Source organism: Pleurodeles waltl, chromosome 5 (assembly GCF_031143425.1).
Source record: "Pleurodeles waltl isolate 20211129_DDA chromosome 5, aPleWal1.hap1.20221129, whole genome shotgun sequence".
In the NCBI taxonomy this organism is placed as follows: domain Eukaryota; kingdom Metazoa; phylum Chordata; class Amphibia; order Caudata; family Salamandridae; genus Pleurodeles; species Pleurodeles waltl.
This window is the reverse complement of record NC_090444.1, coordinates 576,461,941-576,479,613: the sequence shown is the minus strand read 5'-3', so window position 1 is coordinate 576,479,613 and position 17,673 is coordinate 576,461,941. Positions and strand designations below refer to the sequence as shown.

Here is a 17,673-nt window from a genome sequence, read left to right as displayed (position 1 = left end):
CACTGCAATTGAAAAATTAAAAAAGGACACTGACACAGCTAAAGCCATGGGCGCACTCTATTCCCCGCAGGGCAGAGGCACATTTGGCACATTTCGCAAAACTACTTTCAGAGGAGGGTTTCGAGGTCAAGCCACAGAAGCCAGCACCTCACAACCAAGACCACCTCCCTACCAGGGACAATATCAAAGGGGTGGCTTTCGGGGCCAATACAAAGGGGGCCAATTCCCAAGAAACCAGGGAAAGTTTCAAGGTCCAAAAACCCCTCCAAATAAACAGTGACTCACAGGTCACACAACCCCTTCACACAACACCAGTGGGGGGAAGACTAAGCCAGTTCCACAAATCATGGGAAGAAATAACAACAGACACTTGGGTCTTAGCAATTATCCAACATGGTTATTGCACAGAATTTCTCCAACTCCTTCCAAATGTCCCACCGAAAACACACAATATGTCAAAACAGCATATAGACCTTCTAGGACTAGAAGTTAAAGCATTACTGCAAAAAGACGCAATAGAATTAGTACCAAAAACACAAAAGAACACAGGAGTTTACTCACTGTACTTTCTAATACCAAAAAAGGACAAAACTCTGAGACCAATATTAGATCTCAGAACACTAAACACCTACATCAAATCAGACCACTTTCACATGGTCACGTTACAAGACGAAATACCACTACTGAAACAGCAAGACTACATGACAACGTTAGATCTAAAAGACGCGTATTTCCATATACCGATACATCCCTCGCACAGGAAATACCTAAGGTTCGTATTCAAAGGAATACATTACCAATTCAAAGTGTTGCCATTCGGAATAACAACAGCACCAAGAGTCTTTACAAAATGTCTAGCAGTAGTAGCTGCACATATCAGGAGGCAGCAAATACACGTGTTTCCGTACCTAGACGATTGGTTAATCAAAACCAACTCGCTAACAGTGTTCACACCACACAGATTATGTTATACAAACCCTTTACAAACTAGGTTTCTCCATCAACTATGCAAAGTCACACCTTTTGCCTCGTCAAACACAGCAATACTTAGGAGCGACAATCAACACAACAAAAGGGATAGCCACTCCAAGTCCACAAAGGGTTCAAAATTTTCACAAGGTGATACAAGCTATGTATCCAACACAAAAGATACATGCAAAGATGGTATTAAAACTCCTAGGCATGATGTCCTCATGCATAGCCATTGTCCCAAACGCAAGATTGCACATGCGGCCCTTACAACAGTGCTCAATCACAATGGTCACATGCACAGGGTCAACTTCTAGATCTGGTGTTGATAGACCGCCAAACATACATCTCGCTTCTATGGTGGAACAGTACCAATTTAAACAAAGGGCGGCCTTTCCAAGACCCAGTGCCACAACACGTAATAACAGATGCTTCCATGACAGGGTGGGGAGCACACCTCAATCAACACAGCATACAAGGACAATGGGACGTACATCAAAGAAAGTTTCATATAAATCACCTAGAATTGTTAGCAGTATTTCTAGCGTTGAAAGCATTCCAACCAATGTTAACCCACAAATACATTCTTGTCAAAACAGACAACATGACAACAATGTATTATTTAAACAAACAGGGGGGAACACACTCGACACAGTTGTGTCTCCTAACACAACAAATATGGCATTGGGCAATTCACAACCACATTCGCCTAATAGCACAGTTTATTCCAGGGATCCAGAACCAGCTAGCAGACAATCTCTCTCGGGATCACCAACAGGTCCACGAATGGGAAATTCACCCCCAAATCCTGAACACTTACTTCCAAATTTGGGGAACACCTCAAATAGATCTATTTGCAACAAAAGAAAATGCAAAATGCCAAAACTTCGCATCCAGGTACCCACACCGCGAATCTCAAGGCAATGCTCTATGGATGAATTGGTCAGGGATATTTGCGTACGCTTTTCCCCCTCTCCCTCTCCTTCCATATCTAGTAAACAGATTGAGTCAAAACAAGCTCAAACTCATACTAATAGCACCAACATGGGCAAGACAACCTCGGTATACCACACTACTAGACCTGTCAGTAGTACCTCATGTCAAACTACCCAACAGGCCAGACTGTTAACACAACACAAACAACAGATCAGGCATCCAAACCCAGCATCACTGAATCTAGCAATTTGGCTCCTGAAATCCTAGAATTTGGACACTTAAACCTTACACAAGAGTGTATGGAGGTCATAAAACAAGCTAGAAAACCATCCACTAGACACTGCTATGCAAGTAAATGGAAAAGATTTGTTTGTTACTGCCATAATAATCAAGTCCAACCATTGCATGCATCTCCAAAAGATGTAGTAGGATATTTACTACATTTACAAAAATCAAATCTAGCTTTCTCTTCCATAAAAATATATCTCGCAGCAATATCTGCTTACCTGCAGATTACTCATTCAACTTCCCTATTTAGAATACCTGTCATTAAAGCGTTTATGGAGGGCCTAAAGAGAATTATACCACCAAGGACACCACCTGTTCCTTCATGGAACCTCAACATTGTCTTGACAAGGCTCATGGGTCCACCTTTCGAACCCATGCATTCTTGTGAAATGCAATACTTAACGTGGAAAGTTGCATTTCTCATTGCCATCACATCTCTAAGAAGAGTAAGTGAAATACAGGCGTTTACCATACAAGAACCATTTATTCAAATACACAAACATAAGGTCGTTCTAAGAACAAATCCAAAATTCTTACCAAAGGTTATCTCACCATTCCACTTAAACCAAACAGTGGAATTACCAGTGTTCTTCCCACAGCCAGATTTAATAGCTGAAAGAGCACTACATACATTAGACATCAAAAGAGTGCTAATGTACTACATTGACAGGACAAAAGAAATTAGGAAGACAAAACAACTGTTTATTGCCTTTCAAAAACCTCATACAGGAAATCCAATTTCAAAACAAGGTATCGCCAGATGGATAGTAAAGTGCATCCAAACCTGCTATCTTAAAGCAAAAAGAGAACTGCCTATTACACCAAAGGCACACTCAACCAGAAAGAAAGGTGCTACTATGGCCTTTCTCGGAAATATTCCAATGACCGAAATATGTAAGGCAGCAACATGGTCTACGCCTCATACATTTACTAAACACTACTGTGTAGATGTGTTATCTGCACAACAGGCCACAGTAGGTCAAGCCGTACTAAGAACTTTATTTCAAACTACTTCCACTCCTACAGGCTGAACCACCGCTTTTGGGGAGATAACTGCTTACTAGTCTATGCACAGCATGTGTATCTGCAGCTACACATGCCACCGAACGGAAAATGTCACTTACCCAGTGTACATCTGTTTGTGGCATTAGTCGCTGCAGATTCACATGCGCCCACCCTCCTCCCCGGGAGCCTGTAGCCGTTTAGAAGTAGATCTTGAACATTTGTACATTTGTAAATATATTACATTAAACCTTCATTTTGTACATACGTATTTATTCCATTGCATGGGCACTATTATTAGCATACACAACTCCTACCTCACCCTCTGCGGGGAAAACAATCTAAGATGGAGTCGACGCCCATGCGCAATGGAACCAAACTGGGAGGAGTCCCTCGGTCTCGTGACTCGAAAAGACTTCTTCGAAGAAAAACAACTTGTAACACTCCGACCCAACACCAGACGGCGGACTATGCAAAGCATGTGAATCTGCAGCGACTAATGCCACGAACAGATGTACACTGGGTAAGTGACATTTTCCTTGGCATGGTTACCCCCTGACTTTTTGCCTTTGCTGATGCTAAGTTATGATTTGAAAGTGTGCTGGGACCCTGCTAACCAGGCCCCAGCACCAGTGTTCTTTCCCTAAACTGTATTGTCTCCACAATTGGCACACCCTGGCATCCAGGTAAGTCCCTTATAACTGGTACCCCTGGTACCAAGGGCCCTGATGCCAGGGAAATTCTCTAAGGGCTGCAGCATGTCCTATGCCACCCTAGGGACCCCTCACTCAGCACATGTTCACTGCTTGCCAGCTTGTGTGTGCTGGTGAGGAGAAAATGAATAAGTCGACATGGCACTCCCCTCAGAGTGCCATGCCAACCTCACACTGCCTATGGCATAGGTAAGTCACCCCTCTAGCAGGCCTTACAGCCCTGAGGCAGGGTGCACTATACCACAGGTGAGGGCATAGGTGCATGAGCACTATGCCCCTACAGTGTCTAAGCAAAACCTTAGACATTGTAAGTGCAGGGTAGCCATAAGAGTATATGGTCTGGGAGTCTGTCATACACGAACTCCACCAAACCATAATGGCTACACTGAAAACTGGGAAGTTTGGTATCAAACTTCTCAGCACAATAAATGCACACTGATGCCAGTGTACATTTCATTGTGAAATACACCCAGAGGGCATCTTAGAGATGCCCCCTGAAAACATACCCGACTTCCAGTGTGGGCAGACTAGTCTTTCCAGCCTGCCACACACCAGACATGTTGCTGTCTATATGGGGAGTGTACCTTTGTCACTCTGTGGCCAGGAACAAAGCCTGTACTGGGTGGAGGTGCTTTTCACCTCCCCCTGCGGGAACTAACACCTGGCAGTGAGCCTCAAAGGCTCACCCCCTTTGTTACAGCGCCACAGGGCATCCCAGCTAGTGGAACTGCCCGCTCCCTCCGGCCACGGCCCCACTTTTGGCGGCAAGGAGATAATGAGAAAAACAAGGAGTCGTCACTGGCCAGTCAGTACAACTCCTAAGGTGTCCTGAGCTGAGGTGACTCTGACTTTTAGAAATCCTCCATCTTGCAGATAGAGGATTTCCCCCAATAGGATTAGGGATGTTCCCTTCTCCCCTCAGGGAGGAGGCACAAAGAGGGTGTAGCCACCCTCAGGGCTAGTAGCCATTGGCTACTATCCCCCCCAGACCTAAACACACCCCTAAATAGAGTATTTAGGGGCCCTCAGAACCTAGGAAGATAGATTCCTGCGGCCTGAAGGCAAAGGACTGCTGACCTGAAGCCCTGCAGAGAAGATGGAGACACCAACGGCTTTGGCCCCAGCCCTACCGGCCTATCTCCCCACTTCAAGAAAAACTTCAACAGCGATGCGTCCCCCAGGGTCCAGCGACCTCTAAAACCTCCGAGGACTACCCTGCATCTAAAAGGACCACAAACTCCCGAGGACAGCGGCCCTGTTCCAAAGAAACTGCAACTTTGCAACAAAGAAGCAACTTCTAAAGTCCACACGTTTCCTGCCGGAAGTGTGAGAATTTCCACTCTGCAACCGATGCCCCCGGCCCGACCTGCAGAAAACTAACTCTACATGGAGGACTCCCCGGCGACTGCGAGCCTGTGAGTAGCCAGAGTTGACCCCGTCCCCCTCCCCTCCCCCCCCCTACAGCGGTAATCCAGAGGCTTACCCTGAACGTGACGGCCTGCTTCAAGGAACACGACGCCTGGTAAAGACATTGCACCAGCAGCCCCCAGGACCTGAAGGAACCGAACTCCAGTGCAGGAGCGACCCCCTTCCCCCCCCCCCTCCCCCCCGGAGGCCCTCTCCCTAGCCCAGGTGGTGGCTACCACGAGAAGCTGCCGCCCCCACCCCTCCCCCCGCACAGCCGCCTGCCTGCCTGCATCGCTGAAGAGACCCCTGGGTCTCCCATTAAAACCTAATGCAAACCCGACGCCTGTTGGCACACTGCACCCAGCCGCCCCTGTGCCGCTGAGGGTGTACTTTTTGTGCCTGCTTGTCGTCCCCAATGCCCCCCCACCCCCCTTTTCCCGATGTGCCCTACAAAACCCCCCTGGTCTGCCCTACGAAGACGTGGGTAGTTACCTGCTGGCAGACTGGAACCGGGGCACCCCTATTTCCATTGAAGCCTGTGTGTTTTGGGCACCACTTTGACCTCTGCACCTGACCGGCCCTAAGCTGCTGGTGTGGTAACTTTGGGGTTGCCTTGAACCCCCAACGGTGGGCTACCTTGGACCCAACTTTGAACCCTGTAAGTGCTTTACTTACCTGTGAACCTAACAAATACTTACCTCCCCCAGGAACTGTTGATTTTTGCACTGTCCAATTTTAAAATAGCTTATTGCCATTTTTGCCACAACTGTACATGCTATTGTGATGATTCAAAGTTCCTAAGATACCTGAGTGAAATACCTTTAATTTAAAGTATTGTTTGTAAATCTTGAACCTGTGGTTCTTAAAATAAACTAAGAAAATAGATTTTTCTATATAAAAACCTATTGGCCTGGAATTGTCTTGGAGTGTGTGTTCCTCATTTATTGCCTGTGTATGTACAACAAATGCTTAACACTACCCTCTGATAAGCCTACTCCTCGACCACACTACCACAAAATAGAGCATTAGAATTCTCTTTTTGCCACTATCTTACCTCTAGGGGAACCCTTGGACTCTGTACATGCTATTTCTTACTTTGAAATAGTACATACAGAGCCAACTTCCTACAGCTAGCGTATATATTTATTGTATTACTTACCTCCTATGGGGTGGGGTCACCTGTCTAGTATTGTGTGGTGATTTGTGCCGAAAATGAAGCACCTTTCGTTTTTTGTACAACTCAGTGTTTTTCTGTGTGTAAGTGCTGTGTGACTACAGTGGAACTGCATGAGCTTTGCATGTCTTAGATAAGCCTTGGCTGCTCATCCACAGCTACCTCTAGAGAGCCTGGCATCTAGACACTACCTACACTTCACTGAGAGGATACCTAAACCTGGTATAAGGTGTAAGTATCACAGGTACCCACCACACACCAGTCCAGCTTCCTACAGGCACCCCCAATGATTATTTGTGTGCCATCTCTGCCTTTTTATGGCTGCCAGACCAACCTTCTCTGTTCAAACTTCCCACTGTTGGGAGGTTTCTTAAAGGACTTGCTCACAAGCTCCCTCCTATCCCGTTCTTATTGCCCCAGTGGGATTTGAACTTGGTCCTTACATCTCATGTGTGCTCCGTTTGAGACGCTCTACAACTGTCCCCCGCAGCTCTTCACTCTTACAATTGCCTTCTTGATTGCCGTTACCTCTGCTAGCTGAGTGAGCAAGCTCCAGGCTCTCTTCAAAGCCACCATTTCTAGCTATCCATCCTGGCAGTGGTGCTCCGTACCAGGGCTTCCTTCCGTCCCAAAGTGGTGACACCTTTTCATGTAGGCCAGTCAATCACCTTGCCTACTTTTTACACATCCCTCTCATGAGGAGGAGAGACTCCACCACCTGGATCCAAAAAGAGTGTTGGCATTCTACTTCAATCGTACCAAAGATTTCTGGGTGGAAAATAAACTTTGTGGGTTATGTGGGTGCGAAGAAAGGAAGGGCGGTGCAGAAGAGGACCGGCTCGCTATGGGTAGTCCTCTGCATCAAAATGTGCTACGGTTTGGCAAAAAAGCAATCCCCAGAGTGTTTGCATCCTCAGTCCACCAGAGCAACTGCTGCTACCACAGTGTTAGCACACGGAGTTCCAGTCCTGGATATCTGCCAGGCAATGACGTGGGCATCCCTGCACACGTTCAGTAAACAATACTTCTTGGATAGTCTGGTCCGCAGAGACTGCTACTTTGGCCGTTAAGTCCTGCAGAACTTTTTGGTGTGATCTTCATTCTCAGCCCACCAGGGATGGTATTTCTCACATATATATTCGTAGGAAGGGAATTTGCAGCTAGAAGTCTCTATCAGATGGGCAAGTTACTTACCTTCGGTAATGATATATCTGGTAGAGACATACTGTAGTTGCAGATTGCTTACTGGCACGCCCATCCTCCCAGCTCTGCGGACTGATATCTAGGGACAGGAACTTCCCTTTGAGTGCCCTAGTTTTGGCGCACCATTCTCAGTGTTCTTCATGGCTCTGCCCTACTAGTGTGTAAAGCTGTGAAAAGAAACAAGTGTCTGCACGCCAGGGTGGTGCCTATATACGACCACAAAGTCATCACGGTGACCACAACACCTGCGGAGTCGACTGACAGCGCAAGGAAATAAAATCTCCGTATCCAGTCTGACTCCTGGAGTAAATTCTAAGGTAAGGTATCTGCAACTAGAATATGTCTCTACCAGATACATCATTACCAAAGGTAAGTAACTTGTTCTACTAAACAGTGAAGTTACTTAGTATTGTGTACCGGGTAGTACTGATTCTTGGTCTCTTAGCAGCTCCACATCCTGAAGTAAGTGTAGACAGGTGGCCTGTTGTAACCTAAGGCCAGAACCCAGAAAGAGCCTTGGCTGTCCATTCAAGAGTGCAATGTTATTGTTGTTTTCAAACACTCGGTTTGAGGCCCAGTAACTGCCCTAGGATCCCAGTTTAACTCCTGATATTAGTAAGATAAGTAGATTCTTTTTGTTATACATAGCAACTGTTAGATGACCAGATTAGGCATAGCATGTAAATGGGATAGGATGTGTCAAACTAGTTGCTTCATGCTTCTTGTATTTTACTTTGGTATGAGTGACTAGAACTGTCAACCTTGAGTTAAATAGCCTCTTGTTTTTTTCCCTATTCTTGCAGGCCTTCAAATTCTTTACACATTATTACAAAATGTTGGACAAGAAGAAGCAGCTGCCCAGAGTTTCTATCAGACATACTTCTGTGATATTCTTCAGCATATTTTCTCTGTTGTAACAGACACTTCCCATACTGCAGGTAGGTTTATGACAGCCCATGTTGTTTTAGAAGACTCTCTTGATACCACAGCAAACTTGTTGGATTTCCGATGAGAAATTAACACTTAATAGATGTAGGAAAGTACCCTCTTTCTTGGCATGGTTACCCCATTTTTCTGCCTGTTGTCAGTGTGTTAGACTGTGTTCAATGGGATCCTGCTAACCAAGAGACGAGTGATTATGCTTTCTACTTTCTAACTAGGTAACTTGTACAATTTTCACCCCACATTTGGCATACTGGTGCCCCCATGTAAGTCCCTGGTATATGGTACACAGGTACGCAGGGCATTGAGGTTCCAGGGGATCCCTATGAGCTGCAGCATATATTTTGCCACCCATAGGGAGCCTATGCAAAGTGTTGTGCAGGCCCGCCATTGCAGCTTGCGTGAAAGGGTGCATGCACCCTTTTTACCTCAGGTCACTGTAAGTCACCTCTATGGTAGGTCCTCCTAGCCCAGAGGGCAGGGTGCAAGTACCTGTGTGTCTGAGGGCACCCCTGCACTAGCGAAGGTGTCCCCACGTACTCTAGTTCCATTTTCCTGGACTTCATGAGTCCGGGGAATGCCATTTTATGCGTGTACTGGATATAGGTCACCACCTATGTCCAGCTACATAATGGTAACTCCGAACCTAGGTATGTCTGGTATCAAACATGTCGAAATCATATCACAATACTGTTGCCAGTACTGGAAGTACAATTCCATGCACTACTGGGGCTCCTTAGGGGACCCCCAGCTTTGCTCCTACCAGCCTTCTGGGGGTTTTCAGGCAGCCCAAGCTGCTCCCACCCCTCAGACAGGTTTCTGCCCTCCTGCTGCTTGAACGGCTTAAGCCTAGGAAGGCAGAACAAAGGATTTCCTTTGGGAGAGGTGGGTAACACCCTCTCCCTTTGGAAATAGGTGTTACATGGCTTGGGATCGGTAGCCTCCCCTAGCCGCTGGTATGCTTTGAAGGGCACATTTGGTGCTCTCCTTGCTTAAGAGTCTACACTGGTTCAGGGATCTCCAGTCCCTGCTCTGGCGCCAAACTGGACAATGGAAAGGGGAGTGACAACTCCCCTGTCCATCACCACCCCAGGGTTGGTGCCCAGAGCCCCCTCTTGAATCCAATGCTGGCAGGGACCTCTGGGAGCATTTGAGTGGCTAGGTCAGGCAGGTGACATCAGAGCCTCCTCCTGAACGGTGGTCACCTCGCTAAGTGACCAATCCCCCTTTCAGGGCTATTTAGGGTCTCTCTCTTTGGTGGGTCCTCAAATTCATCTTGCAAGATGCCAGCAGGACTCCGCTGTAACCTGTACTTCTCTCGTAGGGGATTTCCATGTATAGTCATAAGCACTGAATAGTTCCACGCGCCTGCGGGGACCCCGGAGCACTGATGTGAAGTATATTCTTAAGTGCAGATACCACCCCTTTGAAAAAAAAGTCTGTCAAAATCACTTAAGAATAACACTGTGCAGCGTATGTGAACAGCTACACAGGCCAAATTGTTGAAAAGAAAAACCGCTGTAGTGTAAATTCATGTTCAAACACCTATTTATTCTAGAAATGTAATAAAAAATATATATTCTCATACTTTATTTACACTTCTCATGAGAATAAAACAATGCAGGGCAGTGTAGCCCATAGGCTGCCATTATACAGAATGTAAATAGAGCTGCGCCTTTAAGAAAGTAAAGTCTTCCTGTATCCCATCATGCACAGCAAAAGGCAGTTGTTGCCTCAGTTCTTTTTTCCGGCTCCTTTCTGACAGGACCCTGAAGCATTGAGCTCTACCTCACAAAGCCTTTTTTTGACAGAAATTCATTTAAAACCTTTTGAATTTCAATTTCACTCGACGTTTTTAATATTGAGTGAACATTTGCTAACCTTTTCTGTCAAATTCTGACAAATTTAAGGTTTTTCTATTTTAGAAATGCCTTCACTTTTTGATAAATGTCTTTCTTGTGGCAGAAAAAAGGCTAAAACAGATCCACACCGGGTCTGTATAATTTGCCTTCCATCCAGCCACAAACCTGACTCCTGTGACATCTGTAGAACTTTCTCCAGAAGGACTCTTCGTGATAGGGAGAAAATTTGACTTCAGGCAAGAGAGGACAGGAGAAGTGGTCAATCTGCCACAGAGCAAGGAGAAGGTCAGTCTTCTACCAGGGCTAACCCTGTTTCCTCTGCAACTCCTACCAGACCTGCTCAGAAACGGCATAGGTCTCGACCAGGAACGGCGCCAACATGCTCGCCGTCGAGGACCGGTTCACCGGCGAGAAAGAAACATTGTTAGACGTCGGCAGCCGTTTTGCCGTTGAGACGGCGTGGACGCTCGCCGTCGAAGGTCTGGGTCGCTGTCGACGCGACGAGGACGGTCGGCGTCGAAGATCTGGGTCCAGTTCGCCATCGACGCGGCGAGGGCGATCGGCATTGAGAGAGAGTGCTCGCCGTTGGAGACGGTCGCCGTCATCACATCGACGTCGAGGGAGGTCGTCGTCGAGAGGATCTCAGCGACGAGGGGAATCGACATCAAGAGGCACCCGCCGTCACCGTACTTCGACGTCGGAGTGTGTTGACATCGAGGCGACAGTCAGAAACCTAGAAGGGTTTATACCACTTCAGAATCCTCGGCCTCACTCATCCTACTTCCAGCTTTGCCACAGCTCTCTCCTCAACAGCCGCCGTTGCCGCAGACATCAGTAACACCTACGGCTCCTCTTCCGGCTCCTCCTTCAGAGTCTGTTCCGAGGACTCCAGCGGAATCCATAAGGCATTCCAGACATTCCTCTAGACGTTCATCTTCCTCTCGGCACCATCGTCATGAGTCTTATTGAACCAGCAATGGATATTTTTCTGACACTGGCCACAACGAAATCTGCTCCTTCCAGACTTATTAAAAAGTATCGACCACCGGAGCAAGATCCTCTATTTCTAAGGTCGGACCCGGTGCCGGACTCGGTGGTTATAGTAGCGGCAAAGAAATTACACTCTACATCACCGTCTTCCTCCTCGCCTCCGGATAAGGAGAGCAGAAAGATAGATGCTGCAGGCCGAAAAGTATGCTCTACCGCAGCCATCACAATGAAAGCAGCCAGTGCCACTGCTTTATTAGGAAGATATGATCGGGCCCTTTGGGACTCTATGCTGCAGTTTGCGTAACACCTACCCAAGGACAAAAGGGAAGATTTCTTGGAGGTCGTGGGTGAGGGAGCCATGGTTTCCAACCAGGTAATAAGCGCTGCTGCTGATTCTTCGGTGCTGTCGGCACATAACTACGCTCATGGAGTAGCGTTAAGACGACACGCATGGTTGCGATTGACATCTCTCAAACCAGAGGCACAGCAGAGAATTCAGAATTTACCATTCTCAGGCTCCACTTTATTCAGCTCTCATGCCGATGACGAGATGTCAAGAATGAAGTCTGAGCTAGACACTTTAAAAGCGGTAGGCATCGAACGCCCAAAAGAACAACGAAAATTATTCCGTCCCTATCAGCGGAGACTTTTCACCCACAGGTATCAGACACCACACTGGATGTCCTCACGTCTCCAGCAGCAACAGCAGCATTCAAAGGGCCTTCTCGACACAGCGAAAGTCGACAAGGGGTCGTTCCACGCCGCAAACTCAGGCAACTCGCCTGGCTCCCGCGTCTAAGCCCTGAATCTTCGCTTCCCCCTCCTCCGTTATCCACTCCGGTAGGGGGAAGTATCTCAAATCATCTGGACGAGTGACTACGCATCACGTCAGATGCCTGGGTATTGAATATTGTGCGAAATGGTTACGCTCTCAGATTCACCAGTCCTCCATCTGTTCCACCCAAACCAGTCAGCCACCACCTCGAAGCTCTTCAGTTAGAAGTCTCTATTCTATTACAAAAAAGAGCTATAGAACCCGTCCCGATCAGCCAACGCGGGAAAGGGATTTATTCGAGGTATTTTCTAGTGCCAAAGAAGGACAAACAAGAGTTTAGTCCCATTCTAGACCTAAGGACAGCAAACAAGTGGATTCGCAAAGAGAAATTCAGGATGCTATCCTTGCACCAAATTTACCCGCATCTTCGTCAGGGCGACTGGCTCTGCGCGATAGATCTTTGCAATGTTTATTTTCACATTCCGGTGAGCAAGAAACATCGAAAATTCCTAAGGTTCACCGTCTGCAAAAGTCATTACCAATTTGCGGTTCTACCCTTCGGCCTCAAATCAGCGCCAAGAACTTTTTCCAAATGCATGGCGGTGGTAGCCGCCCATTTGAGGAAACATCGAATATTTGTCTACCCCTATCTAGACGATTGGCTCATAAAGGCCTCCAACTATCTAGAGGCCCAACAACATTTCAAATGGGCTCAACAGCTGCTACAGAATCTCGGTCTTCAAGTCAACCTTCTGAAGTCCACAGCAACGCCTGTTCAGAGGCTGCATTACTTAGGGGCCATTTTAGATACCAATCTAGGAAAGGTGTTTCCTTCGGAGGAACAACTATTATCAATTCTCCAAAAGTGCAAACAACTAGAGAGAACTCCACAGACCACTGCAAGAGTAATAGCCTCTCTACTGGGCTCGATGGCGTCTTGTATCCACCTCGTTCCCAATGCTCGCCTCCATATGAGACCCTTACAAGAATGCCTGGAGGATCAATGGTGTCAACTGATGGACGATTGGGAGAGCAGAGTCCTTCTTTCTCCCCACGCCCTAAGGTCCCTCAAGTGGTGGTGTTCACCCAACAATCCCTTGGTGGGGATTCCTTTCCAGCAACAGCTTCCAGCTCAAACCATCGTAACAGACTCATCACTGCTCGGATGGGGAGCGCACATGGATCATCTTCGAGTCCAAGGCAAGTGGTCAGAGAGAGAGAGAGAGTCTCTATCATATCAACCTGCTGGAGCTTCGCGCAGCCCATCTTGCGCTCAAGGCCTTCCTACCCTCTCTGAAAACGGAAACTCTCCTCCTCCAGATGGACAACGTGGCCACCATGTATTACGTAAACAAACAAGGAGGCACCAGGTCCAGGATATTATCCAGAGAGGCTCAGACAATCTGGCATTGGCTTCTAGCCAGGAACCTGTCACTAGTGGCAACTCACCTGCCGGGCAGCCAGAATGTTCAAGCGGATGCTCTCAGCCGCGTAATGGACGAGAACCACGAATGGGTATTACACGACGACGTCGTTCGTTCCATTTTCGCACTATGGGGTACCCCCTCTATAGACCTATTCGCAACCCCAGAAAACAAAAAATGCCAAAACTTCGCCTCCAGATATTACCATCCAGGGACACTGGGGAATGCCCTGTGGATAAGCTGGTCAGGAGCATTTCTTTACGCCTTTTCACTGCTTCCCCTGATACCGGCAGTCCTCCAGAAGCTATCCAATGCCCAGTCCAAAATGATTCTAATTGCTCCAGAATGGCCACGCCAATGGTGGTTTCCAGACCTCCTTCACCGGTCACTCAAGCCACACATCAGACTGCCTCATCGTCCGGACCTGCTCACGAAGTTCAGAGGGCAGATATCTCATCCCAACCTCTCATCGTTGAGTTTGGCAGCATGGCTCCTGAGCTAGTGCAATATGGACACTTGAACCTACCTCAGGACTGTATGGAAATCCTGAGAGAAGCAAAGCGCCCTTCCACACGATCGGCTTATGCATGCAAGTGGAAAAGATCCTGTGTGTGGTGTTTGGACAACAACGTTGACCCGGTATCCTGTGGAGAGGAAACTATCCTGCCATACTTGTTAAGTTTGGCAAAATCGGGTTTACAATTGACCTCAATAAAAGTGCACTTGGCGGCTCTAACGGCATATAGAAAGAGCCCCTCTCAAATCTCCTTTTTTAGGATCCAATTATCAAGGACTTCCTGGAGGACTTAAAAAAAGGTCTTTCCTCCCATTAGGAGGCCATCTCCTCAATGGGAACTGAATGTTGTCCTATTGCGTCTGATGCTACCTCCGTTCGAGCCAATACATAAAGCATCACTTCAACATCTCACGTGGAAAACTGCCTTTCTGGTTGCAATCACTTCAGCGCGGAGGGTCAGCGAAATCCAGGCCCTTTGCGCTCAAGAACCCTACACGGTCTTTCATTCTGCGAAAGTGGTGATGAGGACTCATCCAAAATTTTTACCAAAAGTCGTTTCCGACTTTCATGTGAACCGAACCAAACCATTTCATTACCAACTTTCTTTCAAAATCCAACTACCCCTGCCGAGAGAACTCTGCATTCTCTGGATGTACAGAGGGTTTTGAAATTTTACTTGGACAGGACAAAATGCTTGCGTAAATCACAGCAGCTTTGTTAACTATGGCCCAGTTAGAACAGGGTTGGGCACATCTAAGCAATCATTATCCAGGTGGATTGTTTCATGTATACTGTTGTGTTATCAGTTAGCGAACAAATCTCTTGGTGGTAGGCCAAAAGCCCATTCTACTAGAGGGAAGGCAGCTACTGCGGCCTTAATGAGAAATATCCCTTTGGCAGAGATATGCAAGGCAGCCACTTCGAAATCGGTCCGTATCTTTACACAGCATTACTGCCTTGATACAGACGCTAGGGCAGATGCGCAGGTTGGACAGGCCTCGCTTAAGAATTTATTTGCATGATTCATGTTTTTCAGTATTCTGTCTACTCCACCGCGGTTATGGGGATGGGCTTGCTAGTCTATTCAGTGCTAATGACTATACATGGAAATCCCCTACGAGAGAAGGAATGGTTTCTTACCTGTAACTCCAGTTCTCTCGTAGGGGTATTTCCATGATAGTCATAAGCAACCCTCCCTCCTCCCCGGTGGAGTTGACATAGGAAAAGTTGCCATAGTAGTATCGGTGTTCCTTCATGTCAGGTTACAAGCCTTCAAAAAGAACTGAGGCAACTGCCTTTTGCTGTGCATGATGGGATACAGGTAGACTTTACTTTCTTAAAGGCGCAGCTCTATTTACATTCTGTATAATGGCAGCCTATGGGCTACACTGCCCTGCATTGTTTTATTCTCATGAGAGGTGTAAATAAAGTATGAGAATTTATTTTTTTTACATTTCTCGAATAAATAGGTGTTTGAACGTGAATTTACACTACAGCTGTTTTTCTTTTCAACAATTTGGCCTGTGTAGCTGTTCACATAGGCTGCACAGTGTTATTCTTAAGTGATTTTGACAGACCTTTTTTTTCAAAGGGCTGGTATCTGCACTTAAGAATATACTTCACATCAGTGCTCCGGGGTCCCCGCAGGCGCGGGGAACTATTCAGTGCTTATGACTATCATGGAAATACCCCTACGAGAGAACTGGAGTTACAGGTAAGAAACCATTCCTTCTATCATCTGTAACCGTGACTGGACCCTCCAGGAACAGACAATTTTCATCCACGACAAACTCAGCTTGCAACATTGTTTCCACAGCTCCTTCCAGCTACTGCAACATTTTCCTGGTTGCATCTTCTGAGGGTGGCAAGTCTTCGGTATGCATGAGAAAGAAGAAGGAATCTCCCTTGGAGTGAAAGTCACTCTCCTGCATCCGCAGGCACAAATTTTGATGACCAGCTGTGTGGATCTCCTCTCATCCTGAGCTGCTTGGATCCTGCATCACGGGTGGTGGTCCAGAGTAGTCCTCTTGGTCCTCTCTGCCAGCTATCCAACTTTGGTGGCGGGAAGCCCTTGTTTTCCTCACAGGACAGTACCTTCATGCACTGCATCTTGTGCATCTGCCAAGGCTTGTTTGCATCTCCTGCAAGGGACCCTCAGGCTCAGTGTAGCCCCCAGCACTCCTTCCTGCAATTCACAGCCCCCTGCGTGCTTCACCTGCAGCTTGGTACCTTCCTCCAGTTGTGCTGCGTGGGCTCCTCTGCAACTCCTGGTTCCTCGTCCAGTGGGTCTCCTGTGGGGGCTGCATCTTCTTCTATGGGCTCTCTGCCTTGCTGAGGGTCCCCCTGGGACTACCCCTTCTCCCCCCCCCCCCCCCCCCCCCCCTTAATAGGTTGTTCTCCCGGTCTCCAGTAGCTCTACTTTTTGCTTCACTGTAACTTCTGCCTTTGCTAAGGCTAGTTGGTGGCTTTTTACACCACTACCCAACTGCAATCTTGCAGCAGACATCAACTGCATCCTCCAGGAATTCTTTGCCTACTCCAGGGCTGCATTCCTGACTGTCTTCGTCCTACCGTCGACCAACGTCTGCATCCACAGCTGGGTGGGTAGTAGCTCCTACTCCTCCTGTACTCTTCTGGACTTGGTCCCCTTCTTCCACAGGTCTTCCTCTTCATGAATCCACCGCTGGTTTCTTGCGGTCTTGTCTGTTCCATTTTTTTTATTTTTTTTATTTTTATTTTTTTAGTATTTTGGGGAAAATCCAGTAACCTACTCCTTTCTTCCTGGTCGCCAGGGGGCACTGTGGTACTTAACTTTGGGGTATCCTAGTACCCCCTGCTCCCCTCTACACATTCCACGTACCTAGGTAGTGTATTCACATTCCATTTTTAGGATATGGTTTGGGCTCCCCCCTAAAGATGCCATTGTCTAATTGAATTTGCACTGTTTTCTATCACTTTCTATGCCTAATGCTGATAACGAGTGTATATATTTAATGTTACAGCCTACACTCTACTAATAGGGGATACCTGGACCTGGTATAAGGTTTAAAGTACCCTAGGTACCCACCACACAAGAGTCCAGCTTCCTACATTGGTGGTGTAGCGGTGGGATAAGCACTTGCATTCCACAGGAAAGATCACTCAGTGGCTAGGAGTACACACTGTACCTAGTATCAGGGAAGTAGTCTTAGGTTTGCATAAGCTAGGGGTCTAGGCATAGCCCATTCTCCAAACTTCTTTGGGCTGGCTTATAGTAGTTAAGGATCCTACACCACTCTAGCTAGCTAACATGTCTTCAGGATGGGACACCTCTCAGGCCATGGATTCTCCCTATAAGAACCTGACCTTCCAAGAACTTAGAGATTTATGCTGAGAGAAAGCTGAGACAGGGTGAAATCCCCATAAGTCTGTTTCTGGGCCTGCTCCTGTTGGATGACCCAGGAACAATCAGGTAGCCAGGAGGAGGAGGAA

At 47.2% G+C, this 17,673-nt stretch overlaps 1 protein-coding gene across 2 annotated transcripts in view; it reads left to right on the top strand.

The window, feature by feature from the left end:
- XPO1 (exportin 1) overlaps window positions 1-17,673 on the top strand; it is a 717,353-nt gene that overhangs the window by 646,409 nt on the left and 53,271 nt on the right. For both annotated transcript variants that reach the window (XM_069234402.1, XM_069234401.1), the window contains exon 22: window positions 8,496-8,630. In XM_069234402.1, coding sequence (XP_069090503.1) covers window positions 8,496-8,630 — 135 coding nt within the window. The remainder of the gene's footprint in view (window positions 1-8,495; window positions 8,631-17,673) is intronic.